The sequence below is a fragment of the Thunnus maccoyii genome, chromosome 5, assembly GCF_910596095.1.
Source record: "Thunnus maccoyii chromosome 5, fThuMac1.1, whole genome shotgun sequence".
Lineage (NCBI taxonomy): Eukaryota > Metazoa > Chordata > Actinopteri > Scombriformes > Scombridae > Thunnus > Thunnus maccoyii.
Genome location: NC_056537.1, coordinates 11,962,785 through 11,977,967, shown reverse-complemented (window position 1 = coordinate 11,977,967; position 15,183 = coordinate 11,962,785). Strand labels below are relative to the sequence as shown.

Here is a 15,183-nt window from a genome sequence, read left to right as displayed (position 1 = left end):
TCCTCTACAATCCGACCTTCACAAGTAATCAAATAATTTAATAGGCCTATGCATTTTGGTGTCTGCAGGTGACAGATATGATGCTTCAGGATCAGCACTACCCAGCTTGGGGCAAAGCTGCCAGAAGATTCTGGAAACAAGGCAACAACAGGATTGTTCTCTTCTGGTATGTTGTCTTCTCACCCTAAGATGAACTGTCTGTGAGGCCATGTGAATCTTTTTTTTTTTTTTTTTTGCATGGACATGATAAGATTTCAGACCAATTTCTCTGCCTACCAGCTAGCTAAACGCATTATACATTCCCCTGTAGATGTGTGTGTGCTTGTATGTGTGTGTATGCATATATGTGTGTTATGTGGTCTCTCCAGCCCATCGCAGGGTTACACGCAGTCAATAGCCGTGTTAATCTTCCCTCATTCAGTGTCAGCACCTTTAATTAGAAGAACAGGGTGAAAATCAATGGACACAGCAAGGTCGCGGGGCAAACCATAGTCCTGCCTTTTACTTCTCGTACCACAAGCTGCGACCCCTAAATAACTGCTAAACAAATGCTGCAACCCATGTCTGATATGCCCATTACGAGACAGCCGAGTAGAACGGTTCCTTGTTTAGATGTATTACAACACCAGTGCACAGTCCCAGCAGTGTTCATTCACCAAAGTGGCTCAGTGCTGTCAGTCAAATACGACATGCAAACGCCTCTCTAGTGGTTCATTTTAGGGTCAGAGTGAGATGTGAAGGACATTTGGCGCAGAGGATACGGTTGAAACAGTTTGACATCTGCTTGATATGTACACAGTGAGTTCGAGACATAGACATTTCAAACTTCAAAGACAGTTTGGCCACAGCTTTTAACATTTCCATTGGCAGGGAGCGTCATGGTAGCTGAATGATTACAGAGCATGCCACATAACTGCAAAATCCCTGGTTTGACTCCGCCTAAGGACCTTTGTTGCATGTCATACGCCTCTCTTTCTCTCTCCCTAGTTTCCTGTCTACTTCTCTACTACCAGCTGTCGATTAAAGGCGAAAATGCCCAAAGACATATCCTCAAAAAAAAAAAAAAATCCTTTCGCAGAATTGATTCACCTGCAATTAGAATGCAAGCAGACAAATGCTTCTGTGACTTTTTCTGCAGCCTCTCATTTTATTGATGGATGCCCTGACTCGCACTGTCACAATCAATGTCGGATTTGACAAGCTATTGTTTGAAATTCAGCCGTTGAAATATGATTGATAAATGTGTCAGTAGATATATCCTGTCAATACGCGCTGAAGGGTCGTGGCAAATTGTAAACGACGGTGCCAAAAGTCGGCCATGCAGAGGAAAAGAAAAACCACTGTGGAATAATAAAAACCTTCAAAATGTATCTCCCTAACTGCTGAAATGGGATATGAGCTGGCACTCACTATCTGCAGTGCAGCCAGCCAATGTGTGGTGTGAGAATGCACACAACAGCACAGTAATCACTGGGTGACATTGAGACAAAATACACAGTGGAGAATAATACTAGCCTTTGTCATTGTTCCTCTCTTCAGATTGCTGAGAAATTTTCCAGTAAACAGTGAATGTAGAATTACAGCAATATGACATAAACAAAATTCAGACGGTGTGAAGGAACACAGAAAAAAAAACACAGCAATCACTGCATGCAGGTAAATGAAATATTTCGGCTCATGTTAAATATGGAAATATATGGAAATATGTATGCAGGAGGGTTTTGAATTGCATTGTCTCTGCATCCACGAACAGACAGTTGTCCTCTACGCACATTTATCTTCCTGGAAGCTCTATCTGTTGCCATTTTTCAAATCCAGGTAAAATGATTGTTCAATACATTATTGAGTCTATGAAAAGTGAGAAACTTAATAGTGCTTGATTTATCTTTTCTTGCGTTTGACGTGGGTGAGCTGTTTGTGTTACGAGATATACAATATTAACCATGCACCTCATCTAGTTTGAAATTCTGAAATGTATTAAAATGTTTTTTCAAGGTCTGGTATTTTTCATCTCTTTCTTCTTCCTCCTCTCCTTTTTCCTCTCCTCTCCTCTCCTGCAGGACAGTGCTCATCTCTCTGACGTCAGTAGTGGTTCTGGTCATCAGCACTGACTGGATCAGCTGGGACAACCTGAACCGAGGTTTCCTGCCCAGCGATGAGGTCTCCAGAGCCTTCCTGGCCTCCTTCATCTTGGTCTTCGACCTTCTCATTGTCATGCAGGTAGACCGCTCCCCTGTGGCCAATTAAAAAAAGAGGGAGCTGGGACGTCTCTTGGCTTACTCCTCTACCCATCTTGCCAGTTCCCCCTTTCCTCCCCTCCCTCCCTATTCATCAATGGGGCACTGCGGCACAGAGCAGTGAGAGGGGTGTTTGATCACTCTTAGTTGGCATAGACACAAATGCAAGCATGCACACATCTACACCCTGTGTGTGTGTGTATATATATATATATAATATATATATATGTTTACTTGTTGTTTACTCCTACACATGTCCTATCCTTCAGTCCTTCCATCCCTCTTTCCCAGACCTCAGCCATGATCTCACCCTTTCCTCTCTTCTCCCCTGTGAGCATAGTTTATTTTCTTTAATGATGACTCACAAGATTGGAGTTTTTCTCACTTTTTCTACCCCCCCCCCCCCCCCCTCCTTCCTTTTTCCCACCCAATGTCCTCCCTCCCACAGGAGAGTGTGCATCAATAAACCCAGTGTCAGTGGCTCATGAATATGCAAATGTGTTTGTCTGGGCAAAAAAAAAACCAACAAAAAAACTGTGTATTGAGAAAGAAAGAGAAGGAGAAGGTGGGTTTTCTTTTTGTTTTTTTTGTTTTTTTTTGTTTTTTTGTTTTTCGCCACCAGTCCAGGAGCCAGAACCGCAAGCCAGTCATGTATGTGGTTTGACTGTGAGCCTAATTCAACACGGCTCCTCCAAATGCTTAATGAACATATTTCACTGGGCCTCGTTGCTGGATGTTAGAGGACACGTTACAAGGCTAATATTTGGTATCTTTTAAAAGTACATTTCTACTCTGTTGATTATGCTAATTACTAGGAGACTGTGATTGCATGGGAGAACATCTTCTAGTGTTATAAATACACCACACCACAGAAACCTGGCAAGGACACCATTATAATTCCCATGGTAATACGTATTAGAACAACTGCACCGCTAAAAGTGATTTCTAGAGTTATTTATTGAAACAGTTCATTATTTTAAGGAGGGCTTTGGGCTGCTCTGGCCAGTAATTACTTCAGAGTGTGGTGTTTTTCTCATTCATTTACCCAATTATTGTGATTATGCAGATATATAGAAAGAGCTCAGCATACAGTTTGCAAGCATCTCCTTACACAGATGCTGGTGTCTTGCTGAGGCCAGCTTTTCCAGCTTCCTAACCGTATCACCTCCCAATTACATCCGCAGACCTATTGTGACATGAATGTGCATGCTCCCTATTTTGACATCTCCGTTTGACTCCCCAAGCCGGTCTGGACCCTCGACTCCCTCTCCCTTTAACTTTGGGGTATATCATTCCCCATTCGCCCCATGGATTTGACAGGCCCTTCTCATTTTCTGCGCAGTGTACAGCAAGCACATTTACTACAGTTATTTACGAGAGGAGTTAGCTTGTGCCGTTACAGGGCCCTTGCACTGGCAGCAGTCACTACGCTCCACCAGAGTTAGTCAATAAAAATTCATCCGCCACGGCCCTCCCAACAGCTTAATTCACCTCCATCTTGGAGAACAGGGTGCCATAATTAATCTCTCACCTCCATGAGAAAAGATGAGTGTTGTTGTTCTCAAACTAATTAATGCCCCGATTAATGACCTGTCTGCATTTGCCTTCAAGCTGGATTTTACTTTTTTTTACTTTTTTTTATATAGTTTTGTGTGTAATTGTGCTGTTTCTCTGCATTTTCCCTGCTGAATGTCAAATTTCTATGTCCTTAGTATCTGCATATACACATTTACACATGTGGATGATATGTGGATGTACCCTGCCAGTTTACTCTTCCTATATTTGGCGTAGAGAGTCATTATTTTGTGGGAGGGAGGTGCATGGCTTAAATGCCATGCCTGTTAGTGCTATAGCAACAGTTACTGCAGCTATGAAGGAGGAGTAGAGGACTTAATTAATATCTAGGGGGACATCACCAAGCTGTTATACTGTTCATAGATATTGGCATGGGAGATCATGATCACATGAGGATAGTGATTTCAAACATGTGGTGGTAATTTCATGCAGCAAGACACTCTGTGCAAATAACAGGAACCGAGGGGAAACATAGCTAATCTGAAAACACTGATATTGTGTGTGTCTTGGTTGTTTCCAGTAACAGAGATTACAAAAGCTAATTTCCAAGATGATTAAGCCAGCTCAGTGGAACAAAACTGTTTTTAAACATTTTAATTTTCATCTCTCCATCAGTCTCTGTGTGGGTGATTCTCATTAGTTGCATCTGTTTACCATTTTTTTTATTATGCACTTGTTTTTAAATACGGAAAGTGATTAATTACATTTGCTTTAGTTACTAGACCTGGTTAGATTCTGATGGCATTGCTCCATTTTGAGTCCATAAAATGTTTCGTGTTCATGTATATATTATTTAGAGCAAAACAACACTGTTCTTGCATTTAAGTTCATTAAAAGACATTGTCTTCTTTATTCAAAGATACAACTCCAGCATCAGATGTTATAAAGAGACTTCTTATAAATATGTGGCTTATCTGACCTATTACATTAATTGCAGGGAACATAACACAAACAAGTTGCCAGCTTACATTTGTTGAGACAATTTGAGGCAATAAACCAAAACAATCAACAAATTCTTCAAAACTGAGAGCTATTTTTATTACACTCTGAATCATTTTTTGAAAATATGTTTTGTAATCATTTTTGCCATTTATTAATGTATTTCTTTCATTTATGTTCCTAATCGAGAGTTTTGACTGCTTTTTGCTGGAAGCCACTCACCACAAAATATAACAACTTTCAAAAAGATCTAAGTGACACCAGGGCACAGGCAGCTTCTAAATGTCAGTTTAGGGTGCCTGTTGATGTGTTTTGACGTGTTGAAATCCCAGTGCACATTAGTACAATCCACCAGCCTGTAAACACACAGCGTAGTCTAGCTACAGCGACTGGCATGTTTGACCTCCTGTCAGTCTCCACAGAGACTTCATATAAGCTAATATGAGAAAGTTCAGCCAAGTGTTCAACATCCAATAAAGCACAAAACATGGTTGACATTTGACACGTCGATGTGTTTATTAAAATGTGTTGAATTTTCTTCAGCTAAGGCTATAGTATCACTGTTACACTAACTATATGATTGTGTGTGTGTGTGCTTTTCAGGACTGGGAATTCCCTCACTTCATGGGGGACCTGGATATGAATCTACCAGGAATGTCGACCACGCATGTGAAGGTCAAGCTTCCTGTCTGCAAGCGTATCTTTAAAGAGGAGTACCACATTCATATCACAGGTACAGGCAGATATGGGCACAGCTGCTGCATACAAACTACATACAAACCACAGGGTCATTTCATTGTTTCATAAAGGGTACCTCAAGCTTTCTCAAGCAGTTATTAACAGAGTACACTAAACACCCACAGTCATAAACTGATTAAGTAGCAGAAAGAAATCAAAATGTCCACGAGGGAGACATAACTTTGGCCTATTTCTGAATTGTATATTGAATACCAAACGTGCTGTGGCTGCTCTAGTTTTCATTTTCCCTGCATGTGGGGAAGAGTTTGATGGTTTAACCACGGCGACCATTTATAATACATGTGTAGCTGATGTGGCACTCAGGTACCTCCACTGCTGGAATTGTGCTTCCCGTTCCTTATGTTTTTCCTCACTGTACGAGACACATTTCTCATCGTCCTTCACGTCTCTGTGTCTTAATGTTCTCAGAGAGCGAGTGTATTTCCTATTTAAAACCGTCCTCACGGTTTCCCCATTTTGTTCCACCGCATGCACACAGTGACTCGCAACCATCAAGAGAAGGCAAAACCAATGTTCCTGTGCTAAATGTTAAGCTGTTCAAACGCTCAGTGATTCGCGAAAGGTTGTTAACCCTAATGCATTGCATATCCATTAAGCATTATGGAAATGTCTCTGGCACGACGTGACTGGTTTAACTAAAAGCTTATTAACAGTATATCTCGGGGAGAGGAAGTGAGCGATGTCACATATAACCAGGGAGACATCTGCCTGCTATCAGTCAACCTGGGGAGATGGCTGTCTCATGGTAATGTAGTGATCTTGTTAGAAGATACTGTAGCGGAAGTAGTACCTGCAAATGGATCTGTATGTCTCAATGCATGAGCTATATGCAAAGGGAGAATTCCTGATAAATGAATGTGACAGCATATCCGTCTGTCTGACTCGGCCCTCTAAATCTTGTTTGGAGTAGGCTTGCAATGTTCATCAATCAGCTTGTCTGTTAAATTGTCTGTACAGTACATGCATGTTTATTCCTTGCTTATCTGTCAAAGATAGCCTAGTTTGAAATCTAATAGAAGTCACATGTCTCCTTACAGGTAAGTGGTTCAACTACGGTATCATCTTCCTTGTGCTGATTTTGGACCTCAACATGTGGAAGAACCAGATCTTCTACAAGCCCTACGAATATGGTCAGTATGTTGGTCCTGGTGAGAAGATCTACACAGTGGAGGAGCCAGACACACTCAGGAACTTCAACCACAGCACGCTCACCTACGAGTGGCGCTCCACCAACATCGATCCCAGCACCAACTCGACCTACGTGGAGCAGGACATGTTCCTCCACAGCCGCTACATCGGAGCCAGCCTGGATGTCAAGTGCCTGGCCTTCATTCCGAGCCTAGCGGCGTTTGTCCTCTTCGGGTTCTTCATCTGGTTGTTCGGGCGATTTCAGGATAGCGAGACCTTCACGGAAAATCAAGACAAGACCTATGAGCGGATAAAGAGAAAGTCGCCGTCGGAGTACAGCAAGGAAATGGGCGTGACACCGGAGGAGATGCACGTGACCATGAGTGATAGTCTGAAACGATCGGGAATGCCCATGCTACTTTCGGTAGATGGGCCACACTTTGGAGCGACACCCTCTACTAACTCTACTATTTCCACGGAAACCCAAGAGACACATCCGAGCATTGTGATTGACAATGCAGCGCAGGAGGAACCAGCAGTCTCTTTTGATGTCCACAAACTATCTCCGTGACCTTATAAACTTTGAACTATACAACTGCAGACAGGATGGATATGAGAGCCTTGGAGGGCTCAAGATGTAGTTTGTGATGATCTTGAATTGTTGCTTTTAATCTATAAGATCAGGCAGTAACACAAGAAGGATGTTTAACACAGGTGACCATGGGATTCAAGAGAAAGACAAACTGATGGTGCAAGATTTACAAGCTAATCCTGATGGCTACTGCAGTTGTATTGCTTAGAATATGTATTTTTCTAAAACAGTCTTTTTAAAAGCCTCTAAAATGGCAGCAATTCTGATAACAAGCAGATCTTTTAAAACTGAATGCAAACTTTTAATTGACATGGTGCTCGCTTGGATTTTGCATTTTCATAATTCAATTTTGTCAACTATTTTGGTGCCTATATCAGAGGAGTATTTCTACAGTCATGATAGCGCAGTCAGGTGGATTTTAATGTATCACACAGCTACAGTAGTGCCTTGATATTTCATATGTTGAGATACAGACAGAAATCTGACAGTCTATACAACTATAGGCAACAAAATGGAAGATGTCCTAGTTATGGTCTGCTATATTAATGTCTTATATATGCTTTCATATCATATGGACAGCTGTTACCTCGTTTGACTTCACCATTTTAATTTATTCTCTTGCAGCATCTCGCTTACTCAATTTCAAATGTATCACTCTTGTTTAAATGACATGATTGTGAACATCAATGTACACTGATGACCTATTCATATCCCCTCACTTAATATTAGGTGGAGAGCTAATAAATGCAATCAGCAGAGATCAAATAGCAAACCAGCAAGCAACCTCATGATTGCTTATGTGGCTGCTGCATCTGGACTGAATACCAACTGAGTCAGAAAGGTGGTTTTGCCCTCGGCATAAACATACCATTGAAGTGCAAGGGAGGCTTCTGCTCCAAAGCTCAGGGCTTCTTTATGTCTAGATAAACCTTACAAGTTTTAGAGGCAGTTTTTCAGTCATGGTAAATGCATGGAAAATTGTTTTATTTATTTGAAACATGATCCTACTGTACAAAATCCCAGATTTCAAACTGAAAACTGCAGCATTAATCTTTACATTGGCTTTGACAGTGTTCGCTGCACACACTTGGCATATTTTCTTGTGCTACACAGGTTATTTTAAAGATGTATAATTTGGGTTTTTGTTCCAAAAAAAGTGTGCCCTTTTAGTTGTTTTCTGTAAGGTGCAAATACTAACTAAATCATTACTATATTACTAAATGTATTTTTCAATTTCAGTTTGTCACATTTCAACTCAGATCTAAAGGATCACTTTGCATAGTTTTGTGACCAAAAATACCAAATAATACTATAAATAAAAGAATACAAATAATAAAATAATACAAATAATACTTTGAACAAATGTCATTGCATAAGAAAATATACTATTTAAAGTGGATATATTAATCATAGACAGAGTGCAATGTTATCTTTCTGTTTCATTATAATATACTGTAATGTACTAGAATAACCCTGAATATTATTTCTCTAAAAAGAGGGAAAAATGACAAATAACCGCATCCTCAGCTGCAGCCCATTCCTGACAATGTTTTTTAAACTAAAGATCCAGTGGTCACCAAACATTACAGGAATATTGAGTCTGGAATGTGCCACTGGGTTAATTATAGACTTTTACAGTGTTTAAATTATGATAAATTCGAATCAATTAATTTGACACATTTCAAAAAGCCATTTCAAATTAATTACATTTACACTTAAAGTAGGGCACTTATGAACTCAAACTATCACAGAATTTGCCAATTAATCATTTTATTTCCCTATTCTGTATTTCAATTATGGATTAATAATTGAATTTCAAAATGTAATACAAAATTCATTTAAAAAAAAAAAGGTTTTTAAATTTTGACATTTTTATGTTCCATTTACTTATGTGTCTGCCTATCATATTCCATCTCACGATATATTTGTCTGTTGGTTAAACATTTAAAATTTCCATTTCACAATTGCTTTAATTTAAAGACGTCTCTTACATTTTAATATGTGTAAACAATGTGTCACCTAAAAGTTAAATCCAGAGTCCAATCAGCAGAGCTCTGTCTAAAGGAGATAAAATTAATTGTGAGTTGGAATAAATCAGGCAGACACATTGGTACATAGAATAACAAAACATACACTTTCAAAAGCATTTTTATTAGTAATTTTGCAATTCCATTTAAATTGTCACTGTTAACAGCATAATAGCATTAATAATTGGCACATTTAATAATATACTTTATTTGATTGTTAGTTTATCAATACACCATTTAAACATACATTTTATGAAGTAATTTATACATATTAAATTTATCATTTACATTTAATTGATTATAATGAAACACTGTAAAACTATATAATTATTTTGGTGGCACACACCAGACTCTATACATGATTCCTTGTGTGTGCATGTTAGTGTGTATGTCTGTGTGTGTGTATGTATGTGTGTGTGTGTGTGTGTGTGTGTGTGTGTGTGTGTGTGTGTGTGTGGCTGTGTGTGTCCAATTGTGTCTGTAAAGGATGTTTTATACTTAATAGTGCATGTTTGTGTGTGAGTGTGAGTGTGTGTGTGTGTGTGTGTGTGTGTGTGTGTGTGTGTGTGTGTGTATGTGTGCACTGGAAGCTTGTGAAGTGCGTAGGTGTTTGCTACTACACTTGTTTTTGACAAAGGCCATTCTGTGAAGAGGTCAATTTATTTAGCATAATTGGTTTGCAGCTCTTGGTTCTGTAATTATCCTTTTATACATTACTGCTCTATGAAGACATTAGATATTAGTGTTTCACCAAAGGGCAGAACCTCTTTAGTCTTGAAGAGGTTCTGATATATTTCTAATGTATTGTGCTTAGGTTAAAAGTGAGGGATTCCTGTATGTTGTTGATACTGTTTTTCATTTTGTTTTGTTGCAAAACTGACACTTTGCATAAATTCCTGCGTGTTTGTGCATTTTTAAATTGGAGGAAAACTCCTTTCAGTGTTTGCTCAGTGTACTGTATGTCTGTTGAACCTTGTATTACCAATAAATTAATACATGTTTTGTATTCTATTTTGTTTTGACAACTTTGTGAGACCCAATAATATCAGAATATTTTTGAACAAGGTTGCTGATCTCATTATGTAATTCCCAGTGAGAAAACTTCTAGTTTACATTTTTATGCTTTGAGGATAGTTGCCAAGCAACAGCACAGGTCAAGCTTCTTGCAGCTGCTGACCCAATTAATATGGGCGATATGAGGAATAATGATACTATCTTCACAAGGACACTTGAATATGTAGCCTGCATACACATGACATCCGGCTCAGATTAGTACAACTCCTGCTAGGGGCCTGTCACTGTTTGATTTATGCCAGCGGGAAACAATTTGAATTTGTTATGTGCTTTCTTCCCTGGCAGGATTTGTTTACAGGACATGTATACGTGTAAATGAGTTAGAGATTAGATCCAAAATGTCTGAGGAAGGAAAACTAGACTGATCGCTGACAGAATTAACACAATGGTACCCAATCTGGGGTCGGGACCCCTCCAAGGGGTCATAAGATATATCTGAAGGGATGTAAGATGATTTATACAACAAAATATAGAGAAATTATAGGAAAAACATTCTCTGCCACAGAAAATGATTTAATTTCTAATCTTTTTCTAATCTTTTGGTCTGTGTCAGTTGGTCCACCACTTTGGTCCTGACTGAAATATCTCAGTAACCATCAATAAATGGATTGCCATGACATTTTGTACAGACGTTTATGGTCCTAGAGGATAAATTGCTTCTGACTTTGGTGATCCTCAGACTTTTCCTCAAGTGCCACAATGAGGTTGACATTTTTGTCTCAACAACTAGATGAATTGCTATCACATTTGGTACATACAGTATATCCATGATAGATATAGATGATGCTGAATCCTAAGGACTGTGATGATCATCTGACTTTTCCTCTAGCGCCACCTTGAGATTTATATTTGGGGATTTGAGATAAACAAAATTTGGATTGCAATGAAATTTGGTTCAGACATTCATGTCTGCCTCAGGATGAATAGTAATAACTTTGGTAATCCTCTGACTTTTCATCTTGTGCAGTTTTTAGGTCAAAATGATTCTTTGTCCAATAGGCTACTTAGGTTTATATCATTCCCATCAGCTTCAGCTGTACTTTGTATTTTAGTCAGATGTAAGCATGGTCCTCCAAAATCAATGCTAAAATAAACTAAACTAAGATGGTGAACATGGTAAACATTATACCTGCTAAACATCAACATGTTAGCATTGTCATTGCGTGCACGTTAGCATGCTGATAGTAGTATTTATCTCAGCTTCACAGAGCTGCTAGCATGGCTGTAGAATTGTAGTCTTGTTTTTTTGTGGAAAAACAGGAGTTTCAGTTCAGTCAGTCAGAACCAGTTCATATGACATGTCCGACCACAACAGAAATCAAAAGTATTTACAGTTGTTCTGAATGGACACACTCGAAGGTGGTTTGAAAAGCTGGATGTCATGGAGATGGTGTAGACGTGATATCACTTAAATGCAGGGACAACATTGCATATTTTTAGACAGTTTCTCCTGGAAGGCATTTATAATGTTACATGCAGCTGTTTACATTAAAAGTGACTGAAATGGTTATGTGAGGATGTAAAAAGAGAGCTACTGCAACAATTTAAAGGTGCAGTGTGTAGAATTTAGCGGCACCTAGCGTAACGGACTTTGCAGAAATATAATATTCATAAGTATGTTTTAATTAGTGTTTAATCACCTGAAAATAAGAATTGTTGTGTTTTCATTACTTTAGAATGAGCCCGTTATATCTACATGGGGAGCAGGTCCACTTCCATGGAGCCCACCATGTTGCACTGCCATGTTTCTACAGCAGTTCTCAAACTTTTTTTCGTCAAGGACCCCTAAACTGACTCAAATTAGACCACGGACCCCCCCTTTTGATATGATATTGTCCCAGGGTCCCCCATCTGATAAGATTTTTGCTTTTAGATGTTTTATTACAGCACCATGTTTCTATAGTAGCCCAGAATGGACAAACCAAACACTGGCTCCAGAGAGGGCCTTTTCTTTCTTTTGCAAGTTCTGCAGCCACTGTAGGTTCACCCACACATTTGCGGGGTGTATTCAGTTGGTTGCAATCAACCTCACCACTAGATGCCACTAAATCCTACACACTGTCCTTTAAAACCCTGACAACTTTCTCACCTCCGCACAGCTGGACAGTTGCTATGTAAATGTCACATTGTCGGTTACAGACAGTTACAGAAATGGTCCTACATAGCCCACCCTAATCTGACACTGGAAAGGTGCAAGGAGAGGGGGTCTCTGAAGCTATTCAACCATCCAACAAGCACCTCTGACAGCATATACCAGCCCCTTAATAGTCAATCAATCAGTCAACAATCTGAGATTTGAGGAGAAAATAATTTTTTGGTGTAACTGCTTATACCTTATAGCCATATGCAACTTGTGACATACATACTTCTTCATTTTAAGGGATTATAAACCCAAAAGGCTGGGAACCACTGGTTTAAGGGAATGTACAGAGTGAGCTATGAAAATTGTTGACAGACAATCTAAGCACTTAAATAGACTAACCTGTGACCACGATAGCAATGGTTTAATCTCTCCAGCAGTCTATCATCATCATATCCTTTGAAGTGTAATTGCATCCACAACACTAAACCCTGCCTGGCCACTCGCTGTAAATTATCCCTAATAAGAGCATCAGCCAGATGCTTTTAATGGTGAATATGAAAAAATACTTACTGTGTGAAAACCAAGCTGACATACAAACACCTGAGGTCTTACTGTTTGTCTGGAAAAATATATCTCATTGCTATAGAGTATTAGCTGTTTGACTGAGGCCTCTTCCAAGTCTGCCATTGGGCTGAGAAATGAGATATTGATTTTTGGCGGACCATGCAGTAATTGAGAGAACACATCAAAACCAGAGTTTCAAAAATGTTTGTGGGGTGTTGGAACCTGATGTCCATGTTGTGTTACCACTGTATTGACTACTTCCTCAGTGCAGTGGTATCATTTGTGTTGGTAGCATTCATGATCGATCACATTCTTCTTTTTATCAAATGGATAAGAAACTTCTTCTTCCTTTCATGTGTTAGGGTTCAAACTTTCTTGAGGCATTTCTGGAACATTTCACATTATTTAGCATTTGCTCTACTCACATATCTTCCACCACAGAATCAGAAAAGACACAAGAATTGGTTTTGAAAAAACTGAACAGCTAGTGTTGTATCTACAGCTAAATATAAACCAGAAAGATCCCCCAGAGGAGGCAAGACACAGATCAACTACAATCTACTGTCTTTGAGCTATCCTCCAATTAGATCAGTGCATCATGTCCTGGCATGGCCCATCATTCTGTGCTGACAGCTCCGTGACTCTGGGAGACCCTGTGAAATTTATCAGTGCAGTCAGTCCCAACCAGCTAGCAGGTTTCCCCTTAGTCCTTTCACCAAACCCGAGATGGTTTCTGTCCCCAGTGGCCACGCGGGAGACAGAATTCATTGCTAATTCTATCTGCAGGTTCCTGATACCTTACAGAGGAACATGTGGCACAGATAAATCTCTCAACACATCCAACAGCTCACTTGGAAGACGGACTCCCTAGACATGGGTTTCTGATAATGATGTCTGCTCTACTATTCCTCTGTGGGGGAAGGGGATCTGTTTTTATTCTAATTATTCTCCAGTCAAATCAAGTGAAGAATTTAATGGTGAATATATAAGGGTAACTGTGGCATTGCTTTACTTTTATGAAGACTTAAACAGCCAGTGACACTTGCTAGGGGAGAATCCACTACTGATAAATCCAGCTATTTGCTATTAAATATAGTTTTTCATCTGCAGATAGAATTAGTAAAGAATTCTGTTTCTTTGAGACCTGCTGTACAATATAAAATATATCTACCAGTACTCAACACATTTTTCCTTGAACATAAAAGTTCCTTTGTGACCCACAAAACCTTGGTGGAGGATTGTTAAATAATGAAAAGCCACATTTTAGCATTGTCAGATTAACTGGACAATGCACAGAAAGTAAGAAGATTACTTATTTATAAATATATTAACTCAAGGTCCATTTACTAGGCTCACTAAGCTCTTTAAAGTCCCCCTCCTCATAAAAATGTGTTTTGCTTCTTGTTACTTTAATTAATTGATGTATGTGCAGAATTTGACGCTAGAAGGCTGTTTTCACATTTAGCTGCTGAAAGTGGAAAGTTTCTTGGTGCTCCCTTTAAATCTGAGTTTAAGGTATGTACCTACTAGCATGATTTTTGTGACATCACAACTAGTTTGGAGCCAATAGACCCTGGATTTTTCAATGAGGAGAGGAAGTAGAATTTATTTGAAGAATTCGTAACTAGCTAATTGAACTTTTTTTTGTGGAAAAGCCATACCAGCCACAAATCAGTATTCCAAGCAGAGTATTGTTTGTCTTACCATGTCTTGAGGGGAATCTTTAAAAAGCTAGTCATATTTTTGTGCATTGTCCAAATAGTCTAAACAAAACTAAACAAAAAAGAACACTTTTTAAATCTCAAATGAAAGGTCAAAAATCAATCAAAAAAAGGTGAAGAAGAAGAAGATGCATTTTATTTTCTTGCAAAGCCTGTCCTGTTCATAAATACTAATATAATGTTTGATTTCCAGATTTAACGTAGTAATATCAGGATACAGTTAGCAGTCAGAACTGGTATTTATTAAATTTGGGGAAAACCAATAAATATGTTTCATTAGTCAAATTATTATGATGGCCAACCTAGAGTACATTTATGTTAGCTAGTTAAACTATTTATTCAGAAAATCTCATTGAGATCAAGATCTCATTGGCAAGAGCGACCTGAGAACATAGTTACATATACACAGGATCACAATAAGATGGTTCATATCACAATCACAAATCATTCATCATACACACTCACAGACAAACTAATTCCAAAC

At 39.0% G+C, this 15,183-nt stretch overlaps 1 protein-coding gene across 3 annotated transcripts in view; it reads left to right on the top strand.

Moving 5' to 3' along the window:
* The window catches only part of tmem117 (transmembrane protein 117), a 47,925-nt gene extending 37,666 nt beyond the window's left edge, over positions 1-10,259 (top strand). For all 3 annotated transcript variants that reach the window (XM_042411415.1, XM_042411416.1, XM_042411417.1), the window contains exons 5-8: positions 69-166; positions 2,061-2,220; positions 5,355-5,484; positions 6,548-10,259. In XM_042411415.1, the coding sequence (XP_042267349.1) occupies positions 69-166; positions 2,061-2,220; positions 5,355-5,484; positions 6,548-7,209 (1,050 nt within the window). In that variant the 3' untranslated portion in view covers positions 7,210-10,259. The remainder of the gene's footprint in view (positions 1-68; positions 167-2,060; positions 2,221-5,354; positions 5,485-6,547) is intronic.
* The last annotated feature ends 4,924 nt before the right edge of the window (positions 10,260-15,183 follow it).